At 39.8% G+C, this 25,234-nt stretch overlaps 3 protein-coding genes across 4 annotated transcripts in view; 1 reads left to right on the top strand and 2 right to left on the bottom strand.

Moving 5' to 3' along the window:
• The window catches only part of LOC139456318 (leucine-rich repeat-containing protein 14-like), a 32,562-nt gene extending 30,794 nt beyond the window's left edge, over window positions 1-1,768 (bottom strand). The window contains exon 1 of the mRNA XM_071237953.1: window positions 1,660-1,768. The gene's annotated coding sequence lies outside the window, so the exon portion shown is untranslated. The remainder of the gene's footprint in view (window positions 1-1,659) is intronic.
• A 1,623-nt stretch (window positions 1,769-3,391) lies between these two features.
• LOC139456319 (uncharacterized) lies at window positions 3,392-8,191 on the top strand. Its single transcript, XM_071237954.1, has 3 exons — window positions 3,392-3,430; window positions 5,737-6,756; window positions 7,649-8,191. Exons 1-3 carry the CDS (start codon window positions 3,392-3,394, stop codon window positions 8,189-8,191), a joined length of 1,602 nt encoding a protein of 533 aa, XP_071094055.1.
• A 6,141-nt stretch (window positions 8,192-14,332) lies between these two features.
• Window positions 14,333-25,234, bottom strand: part of LOC139456316 (ubiquitin carboxyl-terminal hydrolase 32-like) — an 85,918-nt gene continuing 75,016 nt past the window's right edge. For both annotated transcript variants that reach the window (XM_071237948.1, XM_071237949.1), the window contains one exon: window positions 14,333-24,986. In XM_071237948.1, the coding sequence (XP_071094049.1) occupies window positions 24,816-24,986 (171 nt within the window). In that variant the 3' untranslated portion in view covers window positions 14,333-24,815. The remainder of the gene's footprint in view (window positions 24,987-25,234) is intronic.

Genomic DNA, 25,234 nt, shown 5'->3' with positions numbered 1-25,234 from the left:
TAGATCATAGATATAAACCCAGGAGATCCTAGACATCAGCACAAGAGATCATAGATATGAACCCAGTAGATCCTAGATATCAGCCCAGGAGATCATAGATATCAGCCTAGGAGATCTTAGATATCAGCTTAGGAGATCTTATATATCAGCCTAGGAGATCCTAGCTATAAGCCAAGTAGAGCATAGATATAAACCCAGTAGATCCTAGACATCAGCCCAAGAGATCAAAGATATACACCCAGTAGATCATAGATATCAGCCCAGGAGATCTTAGATATCAGTCAAGGAGATCTTAGATATCAGCCTAGGAGATCCTAGCTATAAGCCAAGTAGAGCATATATATAAACCCAGTAGATCCTAGATATCAGCCCAGGAGATCATAGATATGAACCCAGTAGATCCTAGATATCAGCCCAGGAGATCATAGATATCAGCCTAGGAGATCTTAGATATCAGCTTAGGAGATCTTATATTTCAGCCTAGGAGATCCTAGCTATAAGCCAAGTAGAGCATAGATATAAACCCAGTAGATCCTAGACATCAGCCCAAGAGATCATAGATATACACCCAGTAGATCATAGATATCAGCCCAGGAGATCTTAGATATCAGCCAAGGAGATCTTAGATATCAGCCTAGGAGATCCTAGCTATAAGCCAAGTAGAGCATAGATATAAACCCAGTAGATCCTAGATATCAGCCCAGGAGATCATAGATATAAACCCAGTAGATCCTAGATATCAGCCCAGAAGATCTAGATATCAGTCTAGGAGATCCTTGCTATAAGCCCAGGGTATCCTAGATATATTCCCTGAGGATCTTATCAACTCAACTGAAGGGTTTGAAATGTGAAATCAAAAGGCTTCTATTATGACACTGTCAATGAATTCACAACCATTACACATCAACTCAAAGGCTGTTTGTCTGTCTTTAACCTCTTCATTCATGCCGTATTACTCCATTACTCAAACAAATAGAAATTGAATAAATATGGAGTCTGTTTTCAGAGTAATTTTATGGGGTTTTTTTTTTTAAATTTAAATATTGTGACTGAAAACAGGGACTGCTTTCAGTCTAGATAGGCATAGTCTGGGAGCGAGATCACAAGAACTCGTTATTGGTCAGTAAATAAAAACATATACACCCTATATGTAAGTGGAGAATTACTATAGGGGGTATATAGTTTTATTTACTGACCAATAACGAGTTCCCGTGAGTGAGATATAGCAAGTGTTAACTTTCAACATATTACAATGCACGTAGGAGTTAAAATTCGGCTTTGGAAGTGTCACGACATATACTCAATAATAGTACAGTGTTGGTGCTTTTACCAAATACGCACACTCGACAGTAAATCGACACTATAATGTAGTATGCCCAGTACCTTCTGAAGTTCGTATTGTGTCAACAAAACAACTAGGATTCCATCAACACTATTTATATTTTATGATTTGAACATAATAAGATTTCGTTACACACCCTTGTGTTGTGATCAACAGTATTAAACTTGAACACAAATTGCAGATTAACCTATATCGAAATATATACACATTGCTATAAATAGACTAAGACAGCACCAAAGACGGCTCAGTGCAATCGTCGCCACTTACTCACTCACCAACAAGTGGAACCGCAGTTAGATTTCAAATGTTTGACTTACCGTTTGTTTTGATAAGACTATTTGACACACTCTCGAAGGAACTTCCACTCAAAACGGTCGGGACAACAAACCAGTAGTATGGCAGCGCGCCGAGAGAACGGCGCATATAACATCACATGCTCTAGGGTTCATACCACCCATATCACCTTCAGGAATTGCAACAGAGTTACCTCCCTTTATCGTTTCCAGAACTTCCCAACATTGTCTGGGAAAACATCTTTCCTTGTGAAAGTTAACTTGAACTTGATACCTGTACAAATATTTGCCCCCCGCCCCCGTCAAAAAAAGTTAACTGCGGCCTTGAAAGTCAAACTTAGACATTTATAAAACCAACAGAAACAACGTCAGAATATTTGAAGAACTCTTACGCATATATATCCCGTAAATTCGACTGCGGTAAGCGTTCCTAGTGTTTCGAAAAGTGGCTATTCAAGCTCCCTGGCTTGTAAAAAACATAGTTGTAGGACCATCTGTAGAGATAACAAGCAATAAGACTTTCTTTGTTTGACAATATCTTGATAGCAACAGCAGAAATTTTATTATATGCTCTGCTTGTAATGAAAAGTAAATGGAAAATACGGAACTCTGAAATTACGCATGTTTTTGCACAGCTCACAAGTTAATGGATCAGCCGTAGAACCGCACTATACCTAATAATTTGGAAACTTGTGGAAACGGGCGAGTTACAGTTTTTTGACAAGATGTTAGAAAATAAAGAAAACAAATATGTTAGAATTTCGCTGAAGTTAAATTCTTGATAATGAAGCGTCATGATAATCTCCCCTGGTATACTTTATGTATGACATAAGTGCTCGCCTTATAAAGGGATTATTGATCAAAGTTTTTAGTTTTATCTGTATACTGTCCGAGAGTCTGAAGGTAGGTCGAGGGTGGAAGTTCAATTTTGGATTTTATTTTAAGATTTTATTTGAACTGTTTTCAAATGGTAGGTGCCCATCGGCAACAGGGAAGATTACACATGTCACAAGTTTAACATCGCCCTCTGCTTATTGTTGTTACGCCTGAATCAAGTGAATACGGTGACATTCCGCTCTCCGCACTATCCAAAACACCACGATGGCGTCCAAATCAAACACGGGTTCTTGACTAATAATGATCACGTTAGTAAATAGCAAATAAAACATATATGTTTGGGAGGACACCTCAATTGACTCGTATGAGTTGCGTCCCTTGTGCGTGCTATGATCCTACGATCGTAGGTTCGAATGAAATACTCCCCCTGATTACGACCCTTGGTGTGTCACCAGAAATGTAACCGTCTGAAGCCTTCGTCACTTCTATATCGATTTTCCTCAACAATTGAGTTGACATACCTTGCTATACACAGGACCAACCATTTAAATTCTTTGGGAGCGAGGATTTCTTTTGTGGCATAATATTTGTTCAATCATCTCATCAAAGCATACAATTTATTCGTTTCTCTGAAAACATCTAATCCAGAACGATTTATTTACATTAAAACCAATACCTTCCACCTGCAGAGTCACACAAATATAAATCCGCTTGCTTTCTTAATCAAAGCTGTATCAGAAAAGGACCCATGAACCGCAAACCATAAACGTGGTTTGAGCGCCTAAACGCATCTTTAAGATTGAAGTAAGACTGCACGTGCTTTTAGCGCACGTGCATCTCAGGGATAGAAAAGAACAATTTCGGCCACGGTGACAGTGGCTCGGAGCGAATCCCTTTAGTTAATCACATATCAACTGTCATGGCACCACTTGCTGTAGCGTTGTTGGTGCTTGTCCAGGTAAGTCGTTCACTTTGTAATGTCGCCGTATGTTTTCTATATACCCAACATACACAGTTCCTTGTATGCCACAGAATCGTCAGTGGTCTGCAACGCCTTCTACAAGGATTTTAAAGGATCTAATTTGTTTGGTTAATTTCACTAAGTTTTAAAGTGATTAATTAGGCCTGAGGTTTCAAACGTTGAATTTAGCGCGGTTAAATCTACAGTTAACCTAGATCTACATTGAAAGCATCGTATTTTTATATCCATTTCGACCAGGACTAAATATGACACGAACTGTTGGCAAATACAATGAGTTGTCGATCAGAATTTACGGAATCGCCGACAGTAGCCTTAAAACAAAATGGCGCTCTATATGCTCAAGCAGTTTGTTTACACGGTAATAATTCAGTCGACACTAAAAGTATCTATCACGGCAACCCAAGCTAACTTGAGGTAGACAGATTAAAGAAAACGAAGCAAGCCTTGCAAAGGTTCCGTTCTAAACCACATCGATCTTTGTGCCGCAAGAGATATGACGTCAGTCGTATATAGAAAAACGCCAAATAGCGAGCTGTTCTCAAAACTTGAAATACATATATCTTTGTATCGTGTTTTCTGCACGAAATGTATTGCCACACATCCCCCTGAATGTAGTAACAGTAACCTTGCATGTTGTAGCCTTTAATTAGGCATATTTATATCATGTATATCTAATTTTGAGGTAAATTTAATTCGATATCCATGAAGCCGGTTGTACATGAGTATAATGCTACTACACTAAGCCATTGCTAGGAATAGCTTAAGGATGTTCCGCTTAACAAGGAAATTCGCCGATAGTACTTTTATCTGCAATGGGTACGTCAAAAACATGATACTGTTCAAATTAGTTTTGACACTACTTTTCAAAATGGCGCGTCGATGTTGATCGGCGAACCAATTTAACAGAAATTTGAGGGATAATTGAAGATTTCCTTGTGAAGAAAGTGGCAAGATTTGGCAAAGAAATCAAATTTACAACATTTTTCATTGTTAAATCAACATTTTAAACACATGAACTATATTGATTTCAGTTCATTCTGTTTTAACATCTTACACCATGTCTTTTATTACTATTACGAGGTTAGCTCCCTTAATGAATTTGATAAAACATGGTCATTTACTGTGTAAATGACTGCAGTAGCCTATTCAGTGCCACATAGGCACTTCCAACACACCCACCCACCGCCCATCTAAAATAAAACGATTACGTTAATTATCTTCAACAAAACATGTGAACATGTATCTGTATACACGCAAAACCTAAATGATTTTAGATATCAGCAATTTATCATCGGTAAACTGTGGCCCATTTTTAAAACATTAAGTCTTGTGAGCCACATGACATAGACGTTTGGCATATGTTCCCCATAAAATGGCTTTTCGTGAACTAAAGTTCATTACCATGCAGTCGACTTGTTGATGCATGTCTTTGTATCCCCAATGGTTTAGATCGATGGTCATGACGTCAATCACTGGAATGGCATCTTGAATTCAATTCTTTTGGACTAAGCAAACTTGGCAAACTGTCGCATTTTCAAATCTTATTTTGAATGGAAAATATAAAGCTGGCCATATTTCACAAAGGGAACTACTGGCGCTTTAGTCGTCCCTCTAAAATGCTTCTACGTGGTATTTAATATATGTATTACGCTTATTTTCTTAAATGAAACTATGCGCCAAATTTTAAAATTTAAAACATGTTGAGACGATCATTATTTAAAACAAGGTCATCCAGGCCATCCAGGGCAATGGTCACCCTCACATTCTGAAGACAATGTACGTATACATTTGGGGAAAATTAAATACAAGTATTGGAAATGGTGCCAAGGCGATTTTTAGGAAATATAACAAAACCCACACAGCCAAGCATTTAAAAAATTATTCAAACACTGATCCTGGCAAGAAACAAATGAGAAAGAGATACATATGTTATTGCTGTTCTGCTTCTTCATACAATGTGATAAAAGATCCATGATTTATCAAATGTTGCTACATTACCATTTGTAAAGGCTATATTCTTAATTTTGTATCTCAAGCCAAACATCTTTTTGAAATATTGCGAAGCAAAGATTTGTTTTTTGTTGAATCTACAGATATATATGAAAGATATCGCAATTAAAATAAGATCAAAAACTGTCAGTAACGGATTCGAATATTTAATGATGGCCGTCATTTAGCTGGAATATTGGTGTGGCGTTAAACAAAGAAACAACTCTTTAAAATTTGTAAATATGAAATGGTCACGACTCCTTATTTTTATTTTTAAATGGATGTTTTTTCAGGTGTACTTGAGCAGTGCAATTACCTTGAATGTAAAGGCTGCGCACCTGACGTGCTCGGGGAAGGTGTCTGCCCCCTCCAGTGTGGTCATATCCGACAAGCTACACCCTCTCCATGGAGCCCTTGTCCTGAGTCCTATCTGCACGGGAGGGAAAGACCGCTTCAGGGGTATGTACCCCCTTCCTTTCCGCATGAGCGTCTGGTACACCGGCTCTCCCAGCTCCAGGTGCGTCTTAAAGAGCACGTCTTCTGGGTATTACATTCTGGTGGATGTGCTGGCTTATGGCAAATACTCGGTGGGCAAGTTGCTTTTGAGATGCCCTAAACCTCTTCGTCCAACCCCTCGCTTGACGGCACCATTACCTGCATATCCATTAAAGCCCATTTCTGACGTCAAGGATTACGTGTGGGTGCGTTGCGGCGTCGCTTCAAATGATATCGAATTTATTCCCCAGAGCGTGAACATTGTAGCGGCCATTGACTGCAAAGGAGTTCGCTTCACTTACGTCATAAAACCGAACACTCCTCTCGAGGTGCAGATTTTCCTTGCTGGTAAGGTGAATGAGAAATGCGTGTACAACTCACCTGTTACCAGGCGTAGGAGGGGTGCTGCCCCACCACCCCTGCCCCCAGTTCGATCAGTTGGCATTCATTTCTTCAAGCACAGCAACTTTGAGTACCTTGGAACCGGAAGGGTCGATTACTGCCCACCCATCACTGACAATTATATTTTGAAGGTCAAGCCCCACTGCGGTAGCTCCGTTGGCGCACCTGCATATGTGACAGGCGTAACTGACGTTGATGCCGACTTCCGGGCCATCTGTAAAAATGGAAGGAAATACGTCTTCGTCAACACTAACAAGGACAAGGTCAACTACAAGCTGAAGGTCAAGTACAGCGGGAATGCCAACACCCAGTGCGTCTTCAATAGGAGACAGAACTCCAACGTGTACGTCATCACTGTTCAGATTTCGTGGGGTAGGCGGGGTGCCATGGTCCACAAGCACAATAGAGAATACCAGGTGAGCTTTACTCAATTTCAATGTCGCTATTGGCTGAATATTAACTCTGAAAGGTTACTATGTGGTTTTGGATTCAATAGAAATATTTCGCGGAACGATTTCATTATTCATAATCGTTAGTAAAGGACAATGGCGAATAGGACGCCCATATAACTGAATCCCTAACGCATTTCAAAATCCAACATTATAGATGTATATATCAAGTTGGGTCCTGTGTATTTGGGATATATCTATGGACGTGTGCTCGGTCTTCACTGCAAGAAATATATCCAACTATCCATGATATATATTTAAACATCTACGTATGACCTATATTATGTATAGGTCATGTAGTAATTCCCTGTGGCCTTTTGTACAGCATGCCCTACAAGTATTCATCTTGTATGTTTTCAGTAAGAGTAATTATTGTAAAGGAGTCTTGTCGATACTTTTGCATCGCGATAAATGCACAGGCAACAAGTTGCCTAATCTGATTGTCGGTCCCTGTGCATGTGTTATGGCAAGAACTTATGACTTAGATAAGTACCTTAAAGCCGTAAGGTTTTCCACGATGTATATTTATATATTACACAACTCGGAGAGGAAGGCAGTTTTAAGTGTGATTCTAATGTAATTCGGCCTAAACAATTAAGCAAGGTAGTGATTCTGTATGAAATATCAAACATTGTCGTAAGAGGCGGCTAAATGTGTTCTGGCCGGGGCCACACCGACTTGTTGGATGTATCGTATGCTAATGTCCGTTACTAATTGCCTGTTCGAGACTAACTTATTTAGACTGCAGGAATATTTCAGAGTGCGGCGAAATTCGGGGAAATGCTTTTTGTGGTTAATTTTATTTTTCCAATGTTGACGAATGTCGGCCAAGATAAATTCTTGCAATTTGTCTTTTCAGTTGTCGTGTGCTTTTGGTGCTAAAGGGAGTGACGAGTCGCCTACCCAACGCATCGAGGGTAATATATTGGCGCCAAGAATTGTGGAGTCTTTCGTTGGCTCTGGTGCAAGGTCCTATGTCAAGCTTCATCTGATAGACGTTCTTGGCCGACAGGTGTACGCACTTCCCATTGGTCGAATGGTCCAGCTCCGCGCATGGTCTAATGGTCAAGGAAGTGAAGTTGGTGTGCGGGCTGTTGGTTGCGATGCTATTGGTGCGAGGACGAACACAAGATTCCCAATAATCCGAGCCGGTTGTGGAGATGGTGTGGTGTTTGCTAAAAATGAAGGTTTCTCTACTAAGGGTCTGAACAGCACAAGTCCATACTTCAAAGCATTTTCATTGCACAACGATGCTAAAATTCGCTTCGAATGTAATTTCACAATGTGCACGAGCAATTGTAACGGCAACTCCTGTGCAATTGCAGGCCGGCGCCGGAGGGATGCAGACGTACACTTTTCGGACTTTCTGATGACGGAATCTGACCCCACAACCTTTCTTTAGTATACTTTTACAAAACTGTGGCAGCTTTTGTTTCAGCAAATACAATTGGTGGTTGGTTTAATAGTTTCGTTTGTCTTTTTTTTTTTTTTTTTGTTAACGGTGGAATTCAAACTGACAGGGGCTCTGTAAATGGTCTGGACACATCATGAGCATTGATCCACGCAATCGGGATCAACCACATCGGCGAGCCTGACCACCGGATCCGGTGAATCGCCGTTAATTGTCCTATTCCGTGTTGAGTGTTGACGAACGGTGAGCAATCATTGCTTGAAGACCCCTCAGAACCCGCATGTTGTCTGAAGGTTCTGTTGAGCCATCTGAACGATACGGCTTGAAAGACATAACGTGAAGTATGTATTCGCGCAGGTTTCAGCTGTATGTAAATGTTTGAGATAGGTACACCCCGCGGATCTAGAATAAATGGAATTTCAGAAGTGTGAAAGTATCCTAGTATATCTGTATGCTCTGCTTGAAATGCATAACAATCTAAACCCGAAACTCATTTACTGCCCATCTGACCACTTGTGTGGTGACATTGCAAACGGGATAACGGACATATACTCACCATCGAGGATGCATTTTTTGCATGGTCGATAAAACAGCATCCTGGGTAGAATACGTCTTCAACCCATCCTTGCCTTAAAAGGCGACTAACGGGATCGGGTGGTCAGACTCGCTGACTTGGTTGAAGCATGTAATTGTCCCAATAGCGTGGATTGATGCTCATGATGTCAATCACTGGATTGTCTGGTCCAGACTCGATTATTTAAAGGCCGCCGTCATATAGCTGGATTATTGCTGAGTGCGGCGTTAAACAATCAACAGGAATACTCTGGTGTTATAGCAGTTTATAACACTAGGCCTGTTCTACCAATGTCGGATAGTTCCGTTAATGACGTTGCTACAGCTGTCGACATCCACAGTTGGTTGTAAGACATTCATGAAATATGTCTGTCCTACCCCGGTTTGTTACAGCAAGAACTCGAATATTTACAGACCGTCACATGGTAGGAAATATTGCCGAGTGCAGCATTTATACAAAAATATGCATTCAACGGAAAATCAAGCTTTAAAAAAGCTCGAATGGGTAGCTTGCGAGACGGTAGATATGCTGTGATTAAGATTGATTTACTTGGTGTGGCTTAACGGCAATTATACATCTGTTACTTTCGGAGCACGAAAGATTCGCAACCCAAAATTACCTCAATTGACATGAACATTTCTGACGACCGACGGGGCAACGGCTGGCCCAGTCTAAGGCGGCACGATTCGCTGTGCAGACTTGCGTCTCTTGGGCACGCCAGAATCCTGATTGGGGGTTCGAATCCCGGTTCGCCACATTTATGCTTCTAGGTTTGTCGGCACCATACCATACCGTGCTCGTGGGTTTCACCGAAGTGGTAAACATCTGAGACCTGCATCACTTCGGGCTTTCCTCCCACATTAGGCTGACACGCCGTGATATAACTGGAATAATGTCAAAACGGTGTTAAACCCAACTCGCTCGCTCACGACCGACCCCCTTGACCCAATAGGGCGCTACTCACTTTGACACTTGTCTTAAGTTCAAGGTCGAATGTAGACTGTCGCATGTTTCGACATGTTTATTGCTGATGCTATGAAACTTAATGTGGCGTTGACTGCAGTACAATAGTGGGTCAGTATATTCTGAACCACAAAAGAAACGTCACCATGGATGGATATGCGAGAAACCTTATTTGTCCGAACACTGTAAAAAATAAATACAAAAATACTTTGAGACGTATTAATGATGAAACTTGGCAAAACTGATCATCAAATTAATGTGTCAAAGTGAAACAACACATTTCTCTAAAATGGCATCACAAGTCAGTATCTCGTGTCCACCTGTGCATTGATGACCGCCATGCAGCGTTGATACATGGAATGAATGAGGCGGTTGAAGGCCATAGGCACTCGAGACCACACTGAGGAACACCTGACGCAGTTGGCCGTCATTCAGCCATCTTTGAATCTCGTCCCACAGGTGCTCAATGGGATTTAAATCGGGACGGGAGGCAGGCCACTGCATGGTTCTGATACCATTCTGTTGGAGGAAGTCTCTTGTTGCTCTCGCATTGTGGACACGGGCGTTATCGTGCTGAAACTCGCGGTTGCGGCGACGTGCCAAATGAGGTATGGCGTGTGGTCTCAATGTACCGAGCTGCTGTGACACCATTGCTTGTCCCTGGACCGATGTTCTGGAAGACCACAGGGCCGACCCTCTGTGCAAGACCAATTTCACCCTATACCATGATCCTCGGACCACCCTACAGGTCTCTCTCAACACAAGCATCCGAATAACGTTCCCCACGGCGTCGCCAGACTGTCCGTCTGCTGTTGAGATACAGTGACAGCTCTCGTCTGAGAAGAGGTCTCTTCTCCACTGCTGGTGGCGCCAATGCTGGTGCTGTTTTGCCCACTGAAGGCGGTCCCGGCGATGACGTGTCAGAATGGGTTCTCGGTGTGGCCTGTGACAGTGGAGGTGTCTGCTCGTCAATCGTCGACGCACGGTGTCAGCACTGTCGCTGGTGTCCCCATGGTCTGTCGAGCAGTTTCCGCAGCGGTAACAAAGCGATCTTGAAGATGCTGTCGCACAATCTGACTATCCTGAAGTCTTCCACAACGTGGTCGGTCATCTGTAGTGTTGGTGGTCTGGTACCGTTGCTCGGACTTGAAATGAATTGGCTAGTTGCCGGGCGGTGTCCAGCTTGCAATCGTCCAAGGGCTTGGTGTCGCTGATTTCCGATCTGGGTGGATTTTTATAGGGCAAGAACGCATGTGCATTTCAATTTGCACGGAACTCGCGTGCATCGGGTTACCATGGCTGTTGCTGTGATGCGTTTGGGCGATCGGTTTTACTGTCTGCTTTGTTTTGTTTTTATCAAATTTCAATTTTTCGGACAAGGTAATGTTAAATTTTAGAAACTTTGACAAAAATTACCCAGATATTTAAATGACGTTTCATGCTATGTTACTTGGGTGACGTTTCTTTTGCGGTTCAGTGTATATATAAAATATTTCAAACATTTATTCGCAATAATAAAAGCTACAAACACTTTATTCATAGGAAATCTGTCAAAAGTAGTCGGTAGTACAATTCCGTCTGTCGTGAGCATGTTTATCCATCACTGTCAAATAGTGATGTTTGCGAAAAGGTGAGCGTATCCTGCCCCACCCATCACAAACGCATGCAAAGACAAGCCAATTGTTCCACTGGGAAAACAAAACAAAACAGAAATATATGGTACAGGTGAAAATAGGGAATTGAATCGGACCATTTTTGTCAGCGATGCGTCAAATTGCGATGTCAACCATATTGAAAGCTTCACTGAAGCCTTGAATGGTGTAACCTTGCTAAAACAACTTTTGAGCAAGAATCGTATGACGCTATTAGATATGTTGGTAGAAAGATGTTTGATTGTAAAATGTGGAGGGCTGGAGCTGCTGTTATATTGCTCGACATAAAAGAACAGCTGAAGCCATCCCGCTTGTCAGTCTTGTGGAGTCATTCTGAATCGTCATGCATAGATATAAATATAAAACGCCTGAGACGGACTTGCTTGTTTCCTTATATCTAGTTCGGGTGGTAAATCGGTTGAAGGGAATTGACTATTTGATCGTTATCGCATAACCGATATACCTGAAACTTGAGTTAAACTTGTTTTGAGCAGAAATTCTCACCCATATGCCTAATTTTTGGTTTGTTTGTTGTTTTACGCCGCTCTCGGCAATATCCCAGCTATATGACGGTGTTCTGTAAATAATCGAGTCTGGACCAGACAATCCAGCGATTGATATCATGAACCCCTATCCACGGAATTGGGATCGATGACATGCTTCAACCAAGACAGCGAGCCTGACCACCCACCATAGTCGCCTTTTACGGCAAGCATGGGTTGCTGAAGACCTATTCCACCCCGGATCTTCAAGGGTCCATATGCATAAGGAAACCGACAAGGGGATCACAGTTGGGGCCCATGGGGATGCAATACTACGTCTTCCTCCAAATATGACAAAGATGTTATCAATGAGGTTGCCCAGAATTTCACATATTCCCTCAGTAAACTTCAGATAGCATTTGCTTCCATTTCTAACAAATTGATCTGAACCTCTGAAGCAGTAGGGGCACGGGTGGCCCAGTCGTCTAAGGCGCCGCGATTTGCTGTTCAGAGTTGCGTCCCTTTGGCACGCCAGAAACTTATGATTGTGGGTTCGAATACCGGTTCGCCCCGATTATGTTTTGTCATATAAATTGTGACTTGATTATTTAGATAATTGCCGAGTGCCGAAAACCTAGAATCATGTTCCGTTGTTCGGTTGTCATGACATCCAGCTGACAACAGAAATTTGTGTTGCCTGTTTACAGGCCTCATTTGATGAGTAGTATTTAGGGGTTCTACTCCACGTTTGAGCCAACACTTATCGCCAATGCGAGTCTCTATTTCATGGTGTGGTGTTTTGGTCATCGCGCTAGTCCCAGTTATCATTTGTCATCTTCCCGAGGCAAGGGAGTTAGAACTAGGCTGAAGTTATGGAGTATATTTTGGCTGGACTAACGAGTCTTTGCATAGTTCAATCAAACTCGTGGAAAGAAATCGTTCATAAAAAGGCCTTGTAGATTTCGCTGGCTTGCAGCATTTGCAAAGCATGTGTACCACCAAAAGGGAGTTGACACATCTTTTCCAAATCTTTTAATGGTTTTAATGAAGTTCGCTTGATTTGACCCGTTTTATCACAACACACATTTTGATTATTGATCAGATCATCTTGACTGGGCGCCGCCATTTTGTTTGAAGCAAATGCAGGTGATAGAGAGGTGGAATTTGACTGCTCATTATGAGGGACATAGAAGCGACATAACTCGTAATAGCCACAGGTGGCGCTGCGATTGAACCCAGAAATTCCAGTCTAGTTCAGTCAGGGTGGAAACTGGACTTTGATGGTCATTGAAGTAACTCCTTTGCCTCTGGAAGATGACATTTTTTTAAAGAAGTCAATTAAATATATGTATGGCAGCACAGGATGATGTTTGTGTAAACGCCTATATCGCACATTACTACTCATCACTCTTCATGTATTACTGCAGCATATGCAGTTGTCTAAGGCGCCGCGATTCGCTGTGCAGACTTGCGTACGCCAGAAACCTATGACTATGGGTTCAAATCCCGGTTCGCCCCAATTATGCTTCTAGGTTTGTCAGCACCATACCCGTGCTCGTGGGTTTCACCGAAGTGGTAAACGTCTGAGACCTGCATCACTTTGGGCTTTCCTCCTACATTAAGCTGACAAGCCGTGATAGAACTGGAATACTGTTAAAAGCGGCGTTAAACCCAACTCACTCACTCACTCACTGCAGCATATGCGGATGCATTAAAAAAACAATTCTCAAGGCGAAATAATACTTTCACTAATACTGGACACCACAAGTTATAATTATATGACCTGTATACTGAATTTCTTTTTTTTCAATGCTGCGCTTTTCTTTTTGTTTGAATGATTTAAAACGGATACGTCATGTCAACCATGACCCCCTGGATCTACCCCTGCCCCATGCTGTAATAAAACCCCTGTCAACCATGACCCCCTGGATCTACCCTTGCCCCATGCTGTACTAAAACCCCTGTCAACCATGACCCCCTGGATCTACCCTTGCCCCATGCTGTACTAAAACCCCTGTCAACCATGACCCCCTCGATCTACCCTGGCCCCATGCTGTAATAAAACCCCTGTCAACCATGACCCCCTCTGGATCAACCCCTGCCCCATGCTGTAATAAAACCCCTGTCAACCATGACCCCCTCTGGATCAACCCCTGCCCCATGCTGTACATAAAGCCCGTCAACCGTGATCCCTATGGATCAACCCCTCCCCATGCTGTACATAAACCCCGTCAACCGTGATCCCTATGGATCAACCCCTCCCCATGCTGTACATGAAGCCCGTCAACCATGATGCCTATGGATCAATGCCTCCCCATGCTGTACATAAACCCCGTCAACCGTGATCCCTATGGATCAACCCCTCCCCATGCTGTACATAAAGCCCGTCAACCGTGATCCCTATGGATCAACCCCTGCCCCGTCTGATAAGAGAAGACAAACTCCACACGTACCATCTTGTTCTGATTTATTCAAGTAAAAATCACAGTGAGGCTATGAATATATCTGTTTGGCAGAAGTAGTCAATGTACACAGGATCCTTCCATCCATACTGTACAGACCGTGCCACCGCTGGTCACCAGGCCGGGTGTAATGTCGCGAACACCCAGACATCTAGTCCTCTTGTGTTACACAGAAATGGAGCACAGGGCATGTCTGGTACAAAAGTATTCAAAGAAATCCGTACAGAAGTGTATATACCGACTGGGCCAGATCGTCTACATAACTTATGCGCTGGTTATAACTTTACAGATACAATGGCAATGGAATAAATATACAATCACAGAGATACGAGTCGTATACACTGCCTGAAATCCACATGCAATCGACAAGCTACAGCTGAGAGGCAATATACAATGTGACATGGTTTGAGTGGATATCAACAAGTCAAGTGTCTACTAAGTATCACAAACAGTTCAGATTGACTACAATGTGTAACAGTTTAAGAAACCTCAGGCAATGTACACTGCATTTGAGATAGAACAGATTGCAACCATAAACTTATCATTTTAACATACCAGTTTGACCTTGGGGATCAACTCGGGATGGCTAGGCTGGACCTAAGCCGTTGTGAATCGGTTCATTCAACACTTTCCTCATCTGTTAGAATGATATTGAATTAGGGATAATTTTACTTGACTTTTGGATATGATCCATGATGTGTACACAACTGATAGAAAACTGACTGACCTGAAATATACTAGACAACATTTGCCAAGGACCTTGACTAAAGTTGACTACTTGGTCCTTATCAAATGTTGAGTAGTATAGTTAAACTCAACCCTATGTTACATTTCAATAAAATGCCTGCAAGTCTGGGACACATAAAAAAAAGGAAAAAAAGAGCATTTGTTTCTGTTCATTTTTCACCCCGGCCATTAAATGATTACAACTCTGTAACCGCTCAACCAATTTCATAGCTTGGTTGCATTGCATAACATATTTTGAGTGAAGGCCTGGGAGGTGAATACTGCTGTGGAGACTGACATTAATGTGTATATTCCCTGTCCACTTTCAATAACCAGCCGATACTGCACCACCACTTACTCTCCCATGTAATGGGGTTTGTCGTGGCCTCCTCGATTATCCAGGTATTATCTCCATTCTATCCTGATACACACCTTGAACCCATTTGCAACCATAATCTGGTTTTGAGCCCGATTTTAATGGTACTGCGCTAAAAATAGCTGTCCAATCAAATTACTACCACGAGAGAGAGAAATTCTGTGCTTAAGGATTGGAGAAATGGAGATGCTGATGATAAAGGTAATGTGACGAATGGGTCGAAGGCATTTATTGTAACATAATGGAAATATAATACCCTGGATACACGAGGATGGTTCCACATGACCTGGAGCCGATCAGTGGCTGTTAAAGTGGGAATAGTAGGACCCCATTACACAAAGATATCTCGGCTCTAGAAGTATCATTCCTATACTTCAACATAGACTTGCCAGTCTAGCACTAAGATTACTTTGAGAAATAAACCCTTGGTTCCGTCAAACAAATAATCTTAACTTCAAGATATCTTAACGCTAAGACAAACTCCCAAACTTAAAGTGGTCCCTAAGAGCATATACAAAAGCAATCTTAGTGATACGATTATTGTAAGTTAATGTTAAAGTTTTGAAATTACGACTCTATTACTTACCATGACTAAATTAATAACCATAACATTTGACATGTCTTAGTGCTTTATGAAAGGGTCTTAGTGCTTTATGAAAGGGTCTTAGTGCTTTATGAAAGGGTCTTAGTGCTTTATGAAAGGGTCTTAGTGCTTTATGAAAGGGTGTCCAGTATGTAAAGGTATTTCCATACACAGTAGCCATTTTAACCAACTAATTCCCTGAAACCTTGGTTGGGTGATGCTTCTTTCCTAACACATCCTTCTACATGTCTAATTGTGTTCTTCAGGATGAAATGATAATAAAATAGTTAAAAAATACCATTGCTTTGCCTGAAGGCTTACAACAGAAATATCAAAATAGCCGCTTTGTCTATTCCAAACAGACGATACTTCTGCAAAATAGAAGACTATTCATTCAATGACAATGCAATGCTTGAGGCTTGTAAAAGCACACCAAGAAAGTTCTAATGATAAATAAAATTACTCTTCTTAACAAATAACAATATCTACAATTATACTTCAAAAAAAGGCTTTACAACTCTATGTCAACCATATCTATCTGCCATTTACAATTTGTAACATAATAAAATGGACACGTAAGTTGACTATCAAATAAATTTCTCTCCAACACAATTATCAAAATAAAACAATCCTCTAATTTATGCATTTTTAAGTAACAACATTTCTGTACACATGGTTTATAACTGTGACTTCAAGACAAGATATTTATAGATTAACATATTTTAACACTTATTAATATGAAAATTAACAATTTAAGAAGATTATTGGATTTCTGATATCATGATTAAATTCAACCGGTTTCCTTTATTGACCAACTAGATCTATACACTTGATTAACATGCAAAATTTTGAGAAAAAATACATTTGCTCTACATACCTAAAATAACTATTGACGATGCATGAATGGAAAAAAATATTCTGGATTCTTTTTTTCAAATTATCAATACATAGTTATTATCCCTTCTGAAAGTCCACACCAACAACCACAGTATTTTGATTACAAAACACACCAAATATTAACAATGATAAAGTTCCACTGTTTCGAAGGTAAATGACCATTTAGAAATAGTTCCACACAATGAAAGGGTGCATATATATGACAGCACAAATTGTAACTGGTTCAGTAACGATGAAACATCACTCACTGGCACTGTCAACAAAACTCAATTTTGATCATACTTTTCATTAACAAAATAATTTCAGACAATATCCAATATTGTATTTCATAATGGATTAATATTCCTGCTAAGACAACATTTTCTATACTATGCTACAGCTACTAATAACAGTTGGTATATTCAAAATATACATGGATTAGATTTAAACATTAAAAAAACACTATGTGGTGTTCATTATTTCCGTTAGCCACACTGACTAGAATCACCATCGTCATCCACAGGATTCCATTTGGCATTTTAGCATCACATAAACCTACAGGTACAACACATTGGAAAATAATATCTGGACATTAAATATTCAAATTTTGAACCAGATTTTTCTTCTCCTAAATATCAATGTATCAGAATACGCTGGGGGTGTTCAAACTATTGTCAATAAAATTAGCAACAGCAAAACCTTGCAAGCAGAAGACTAAGTATATTCTAACAGGTTCAACACAGTTACACACAGGTGGGTTATCTTCCTGAGAAAGTAGACATTCATACATACATGTAGACATCCAGCTATTGACCTGGTTGTGCCAGGTTCAGATATACACATTCACCAGTCAGTACCGATATAAACACTGAAACCATGGGAGACAACTCTTAACAATATCTAGTAGATTGACTCCTAGAATAATTGGGTAATCAATCAATGTGGACATTCAAACTGATTATCGATTGCCACATGGTTAATCCGTAAAGGAATTCCGTATATTAACTTTGCTGTTTGAAGACCACCAGGGCTATTGTTTCCAGAGTAACTGATAACAGACTGTATGGGGCTTGTGTTCTTTTATTGCATGAAACTATGTCACTGATTTCGGATCCGTGAAGATCCGGGGAAGAAAAGGTCTTCAGCAACCCATGCTTGCCGTAAAAGGCGACCATGCTTGCCGTAAAAGGCGACTCTGCTTGCCGTAAAAGGCGACTCTGCTTGTCATAAGAGGCGACCATGCTTGCCGTAAAAGGCGACTGCTTGCCGTAAAAGGCGACTATGCTTGCCGTAAAAGGCAACTCTGCTTGTCGTAAGAGGCGACTATACTTGTCGTAAGAGGCGACTAAGGAGTTCGGGTGGTCAGACTCGTTGACTTTGTTAATGCATGCCATTGATCCCAGTTGTGTGGATCGATGCTCAGGATGTCAATCACTTGATTGTCTGGTCCAAACTCGATTATTTACAGACCGCCGTCATATAGCTGGAATATTGCTGAGTGTGGTGTTAAACAACAAACAAACAAACCAAATCGTATCGTCTACAGTTTTTGTGTGTTACTGATGAAATAAACAGTCTGTGAAGTTATTATTGTTGACTTATTTATTTATACATAAGAATTGACTTCAATATATTTGTTGTGTTTCTGGAAGTATAAATGCCAAAAAAGGTGCACAGTTTTACCCCATCTATACCTCCATAAGCATAAATAGGTTTTTGCAATCACTTAACCATGCCAATGTTTTTTTCTTCTAATTCACACATTCTTTAGACCCATCTAACTTTTCAATGAAACAAACATAGACCGAAAACAATCAGTAATTTATTAAGGGCCCAGTGTTCTAAAGTAGCTTGATGTTCGGAGTTACCTCCCTTAAGCAGCCAAGGATCTGAGTCCCAGACCCAACCTGAGATTGATGGTCTGTCAGCACCAAGCCATGCTCAAAGGTTTTACCAAAAAAATTAACATCTACAATCTGCATCCCTGTATGGCTCCTCTCCCAAAATAAGCAGACACCTTTGACCTTACTGAACTCATGCTCAAAGGGGTGTCTCTCACTTCATTCCACACCCTACTGTGCCCAGTCAACTGTTCTTAATAATAGCAGTCTCTGACCAAACCACAGATCCTTGAAACACAAAATAAACACTAAAAGTTCAAGATTGCCACCAGGGCATTTCAGTTGTACCAATCATTCAATCTCGAAATGTCTTATCTTATGTCATACACGCAATCAGCCTAAAGTTGAATATCTGCATCAGTTTCCTGGTAGAGGATAGCAACACGGGTGAGATTCCCCTTTCAAATTGTGAGTGAGTGAGTTGGGTTTAACGCTGCTTTTAACAGTATTCCAGTTATATCACGGCACGTCAGCTTAATGTGGGAGGAAAGCACGAAGTGATGCAGGTCTCAGACAATTACCACTTCGGTGAAACCAATGAGCACGGGTATGGTTCTGACAAACCTAGAAACATAATTGTGGCGAACCTGGATTCAAATCCACAATCACAGGTTTCTGGTGTGCCCAAGGGACGCAACTCTGCACAGAGAATCGCGGCGCCTTAGATGACTGGGCCACCCGTGCCTCCGCGCAGTGTTGATGTAGATCAAAGAGCAGCATAATTCTGACACAGCCCTAATGTTTCATCGTCTTAAACATTATTTCCCTTTAAAAGAGTAAGTCAGGTTTCATTCCATATTAAATCTACACAGAACTGTTAACATTTGAAGGCTTAATAGTCCTTCATCAGAGAAACATATAGAAAGAATACACTAACATTTAGTTTCTGAGATGAAAAAAATAAAATAATAAATACTGTATTCGACGTAATAAGGGCCCAGGGCGCTCTCAAAATTAGAAATAGGGGGCTCTTATTAGAATAACATGTTGGTGAAAAAAAACAGAGTTGAAAGATAAATTTCATGGTTTATAGTGACAGCCTGAAATGTTTATGTACGACAGATATATTTTTCCAGAATTTAATTGCCCACAATTAAGGGTGCAAATAACACACGAGTGTGTATTATATGCGAATAAATAAGTCTTGTGTACATTGATCAATCGGAAGGGGTGCTAATTGGGATTGTTCACTAGCCAATATATCAGCAAATATCGCCGTGGGGGCTTATTAGAGTGGGGTGCTTATTACGTCGAATATGGTAGTTATTTTGTCTTAAAATACCGTGAAACTTGGTTCAGACCCTTTAACGTCAATTACTGTCGGACTTGCTAATATGTACTACTCAACAGTTAAGGTCAACCTGTTTTTATATTACTATGAAAGCATCAGGTGGTCCTTAACTTCTTTTGAGAAGTATATGCATACAAGGTACTTTATCTTTTACCTATGATTCCTTAGCGTGACATTTGTTAATCCGGATTTGCAACACTATCATCCAGAATAGTGGGGTTCAAGTTAATCATAGAGAGATGCTTAGAGGATATCTCATTTTCAAACTGAAGAAATCTAGACTTGTCAAACTATTATAGACTTGCATGGGATATGTTTGGATATTTTGTCTGTATGACAGATAATGCCAACACAATTAACTCTTTATAGCACTTGATTCTATGCTGTGAGATGTCACCATGTTTCCAGCAAAACTGCCCCTGCCTCTCAAAAATACCTTGAAATCTACATCAATATATTTCAAACATTAAAACAGCTGACACTTCTTTTCATAATTCATTGTTATTAAAACAATTTCACACCACACAAACCATTCTTACACCTCGTACAATAAAATTATAGGCTTGACCGACACACTGATCATAAAAGAAGAAAAAATCACATCAGAGTAATTGGTAAAATCAGATATAGCACAGCCATAACATAACACAAAACAAAACACATGCTAAAACAAAGTCTCTACCTGTTAAGTACACTTGATGGCGCTGAAATATATACACACAATGTACTTCTTGCCAGAGAATGAAGAGGGACAATTTCCACATGAAAACTCATTGTTATAATACACCAGACTATACTGAAACATACACCTGGTCACGGTCAAACACAACAAGACATCAACAGCAGTGGTATGGATTTCACCTGTCAATCAACAGGTGAAATAGATTAGTAAGTTGTCAAACTGATTACAATTCTTGGCTATGTACACTCGAGTAATATACTCCTTGTGTGAGATGTGTTGGAGCTCATTTGTTCAAACATGATTGATCTATATGATGTAAAAAATGTACAGTAGTGAAATTTACAATGGTTTTTTAACAGCACAATAACAATAAACAACGCCGTGACCCCTTTGGTTTCAGACCATGTAAAAAGAAACGCCAGCCTCAAATATATATTTGAAGCAAGCTGTCGCATCCGAAGTTCAAATTGAAATAACAGAATGTATACTACTGAAAAAAAGTTAAGGATTCTTTCATACTACTTTGGTATGACAGATTAACTATAGTAATATAAAAGAATCAGGTGGTGCTTAACTTTCTTTTAGTAGTATATTAACTTGAACAAATGAAGAACGCCATCCATCTCATTTCATGTAAGTTATGCTCTATATCATGAATATATAAAATAAATTTGATTTTCTATCATGACATAAACAGGCACAACTTAAGAATTTTATTCACAACAAATTAAATGATTAATTTGTTCTTAAACATAAAAAAAAGTTCTAAGTTTTGAATGACAATAAACTTTAAAAAATAAATACTGCAAATTTACAATCGCCTCAAATTGTTGGCATCAAATTCTGACAACACTCGTCTTCCACTTGTGTATTTAGTAAATTTTCCATTTAACAACATATTATGCTTAAAGTAATACTTTTAGTTGCAGAGCACAGTTGCTAATTAGATGGCATGAGAACCTGAAAATATCTCCATAGGATGGTTGATACAAGAAGCTCAATCATTAAGGTATGAAAATATTACAATTAAGTCAGAGCGTATGGTATTACGCCGCTTTTAGCAATATTCCAGCAATATCACGGCGGGGGGCACCAGAAATGGGCTTCACACATTGTACCCATGTTGGGAATTGAACCCGGGTCTTCGGTTTGACGAGCGAACGCTTTAACCACTAGGCTACCCGACCGCCCCCAGAGGACATGAGGAATTAGCATCACTCACTGTACCCACGACGAGCAGTTTGTTTGACCACCATGATACCCCTCTTAGTATTGAAATAACAGCTAAACTCAATCACCAGGAATGACATGAGTAGAATTTTTTAAAATATTTTTTGTTAGACACGTAGCATCTCATTATTCCAAACTCCCCAAATATGTATACCTCCTGCGGACATTTGACATGATTAACCATAGTAACAATAGCCATCACAAACGATAGATTGACTATATACACATGCTGGTTATAGTCTACAAAATAATATTCATTTCAAAACGCCAAGATTCTCGTCCTCTCGAGAGAAGAAATATTGAATCTTGAATATCTGCCAGTCTTTAAGAAACACCAACTTCAAGGTAACCATGGCAACATCTGTTAAAGCACTGATTTGTTTAACCAATCACAATAAATAACAAGAGCTTTTTTTCCCTTGCAGGCTACACTGGCATTGAGACAGAGAACAGAATATGAAACGAATTGTTTGAAATTATCAAAATTGACTTCTCCATTAAATCTTCATTCATAATCACTTAAAATCTAAATCAATGCTTGTAATTTAACTTTTTGCACAATACCATGAACTACCATTTATAGGCCATCTATTTTTTTAAATGACCTACAAATTTTCTTTAGTGAAACCTTAGGTCAGTGGTCGAAAAAAAAAAAAAAAAAAAAAAATTACACCTGTTATTGAGTTTTAAAATTTGTAAAAAATACCGTCGGTGGGATATGAATATAATACAATTTCAAATTCTCTATTTTTCATTTCTTATTTTCTAAAAAAGTGACAAGAATGTTACATATGAAAAGTGTTTTAACGAGAACAAAAACTGTTTAAGGCAGGGAAAATATTGGTCATATTTTTTCTGACAGTCTGTTGCAGTACCCAAAAATTCAACTATTTTTTTTTCCACATTCTTAATATTCAACTATTTTTTTTCCACATTCTTAATTTTTAATGTCAGGGAATTTGTACACCAAAGAAGATAAAAAGCCTTAGGATTATTTCATCAGATGGGCGCTGTGAATGTCTGTTTGACCCAACCAATCTTAACCTATGAACACACATCTTGTGAAGTTACATCATCATTACAAACGAAGGCCTTTCAGTGACTGAGGAATGTGCTTGTCAGGCATATCTCATCTCTACAGGGCAAACACTGTCAACATAACACTGGAAATGAATGAAATCAAGCTAGTTTTGTCGTAGCAAACCATTCAGTGGATCACATAGAATCTCCGTGCTCCTACAAATACTACGAAATAACTAGGACAATGATTTGTAGTTTCATTTGTCATCCTTGTGATTATCATGAATAACAATAATAATCACGATCTACATCATGCCCATGCATTAGTGTAATCATCAACAGCTGTTAATTCCACATGATACAAACAGCTGGTCTTGCACATTTCGTCTTGTACATCAAGCTTCTCTATAAAACATCCAGTAACCATGGCAACCTAACTCCTGATAATGCAGTTTGTTATGTCTAAGAGGCAATCTTCATTTGTCATCTTGACTTGTCAGCTGTCAAATATATTCCTGGTCCAGTATCTGACTAAACTTATCAATCGGCTTTCAAGTTACTCTGTTCTTGGGTCTCTACTTTGGTTCCTAGCAATCTCAATGAAATCAGATCTTTTACTCCGACACGATATTACTGTCTGAAGATCACACAACCTCAATAGAAGGCTGTGTCAGGTGAATCCTGAGTGAACTTTGACTTCACAATGTAGATGAAAGATTTGTGGATTCTTGAGTCAATCAGATGTCAGCTTTCTGAAATGATTCGCCTTAATTTCTTTACTATCTTGATTTGGTAATTTCAATATTAACAAAAGAGAAGCAACACAGAACACAAGTATTTCTTCAAAGGTACTCATTTTGGGGCTCAGAAATTATGGTGTAGCCTTTTCTATTTACATTTGGAACAGTCCATTTAAGTTCATTTTTTGGAGAGAACCGAGATATGCTGGTCTACTTTGCTCACATGTACTGAGGATTTAGGAACCTTTTAGATTAGATTGTCAGATCTTCATGCAGAGAGGTATCGCATCAGAGTGAAAGATCTGATTTTAAGGTGATTTGGTAGCTAGTGCTCTCTTTCTCACATGTCTTACATAATTGGCCAGCATATTTGAAGTTGTGCTGATATTATTTTTATTGAGTCATTTAAATTTTTCATTTATGTTTATTTGGTAATCATAACAAGGCATCAATCCAATACCATTTCAAATTTAGGTTAATCAATCAACTTTTGCAGCAATCATATTTATTTTTGTTTAATTTTCACCAAGTCTGTATTGTTAATATTCTGAGTTCACCAAATGCAGCCTTCAGATCTTAATGCAGAGAAGCATCGCGTGGGGTAACATATCTGATTATGAGATTGGCTGAAACATGCCTTAACAATCACCAATTGGCATCTGTGTGTACATATAAATGCGTACATTTCTAAGTACAACATTTTCAATAATGTGCTCTTGTGTTTTTTTCTGTCAACTCTTTTCAACGTCACATCTCTCCACCCATATGGTAAATATTCGGTCTCAGACTTTGGAATCTTGGATTGTCTCAATCTGCAACCTAGCCTAGTCGTCCCATTGCTGTCAGTATTCGGTACCTTCTACAGCAACTGTGTCTTCTCTCTTTCACTTCAAATACTACATAACAGTGTAAACAATCAACTGCGTTCAACTCAAGCCTTGCCTATTCCACAAAAATGTGCAACATGACGTCATGATAACAATCCCCCCCCCACAACATATCACATTTTGTCATCACCACGACATACATGTTGTCAACACTGTGACACACATTGTCATCACTGTATGACACACATTTTCTTGAGATCGGACTCGCATTCGTCATCAATTTCGGACATATCTGGTTCTTTCCCTGTCACATCTGGCATGAACTTGCTTGGGTTGAGTTGCCTCCGTTCATAGAATAGAATATATGCAGAGTTCGTGTCAAGCTGGGCTTCGGGGATTTCCTGAAAACAAAATCAAAAAAAAAAAAATTGAACAACAGTTCTAGTGTTAAATCTCCATAAAAAACAAAACAATAAAAAAATACTATTACACAGTACAGTTGGCATTCTCAGCTCCCTGGGCAGTTACCCATTTGGCAAAGATCTGTTTTCAAATCACTCTCATCCTACCAGGTACCCATTCACTGCTGACCAAACAGGGGCAACAATTACACATGCCTAAGGAGACACCAAATGTTCACTTGTATTTA

Source organism: Haliotis cracherodii, unplaced genomic scaffold (genome assembly GCF_022045235.1).
Source record: "Haliotis cracherodii isolate W230 unplaced genomic scaffold, xgHalCrac1.p SCAF_11, whole genome shotgun sequence".
Taxonomy (NCBI): Eukaryota; Metazoa; Mollusca; class Gastropoda; order Lepetellida; family Haliotidae; genus Haliotis; species Haliotis cracherodii.
This window is presented reverse-complemented; position numbering and strand designations above follow the sequence as displayed.

Excerpts from the sequence above, each read along its gene's own strand:
- LOC139456319 (XM_071237954.1), top strand. The coding sequence starts at position 3,392 with ATGGCACCACTTGCTGTAGCGTTGTTGGTGCTTGTCCAG. Across the intron at positions 3,431-5,736 it reads CGTTGTTGGTGCTTGTCCAG|GTGTACTTGAGCAGTGCAAT; the intron begins GTAAGTCGTTCA and ends ATGTTTTTTCAG. Across the intron at positions 6,757-7,648 it reads AGCACAATAGAGAATACCAG|TTGTCGTGTGCTTTTGGTGC; the intron begins GTGAGCTTTACT and ends TTGTCTTTTCAG.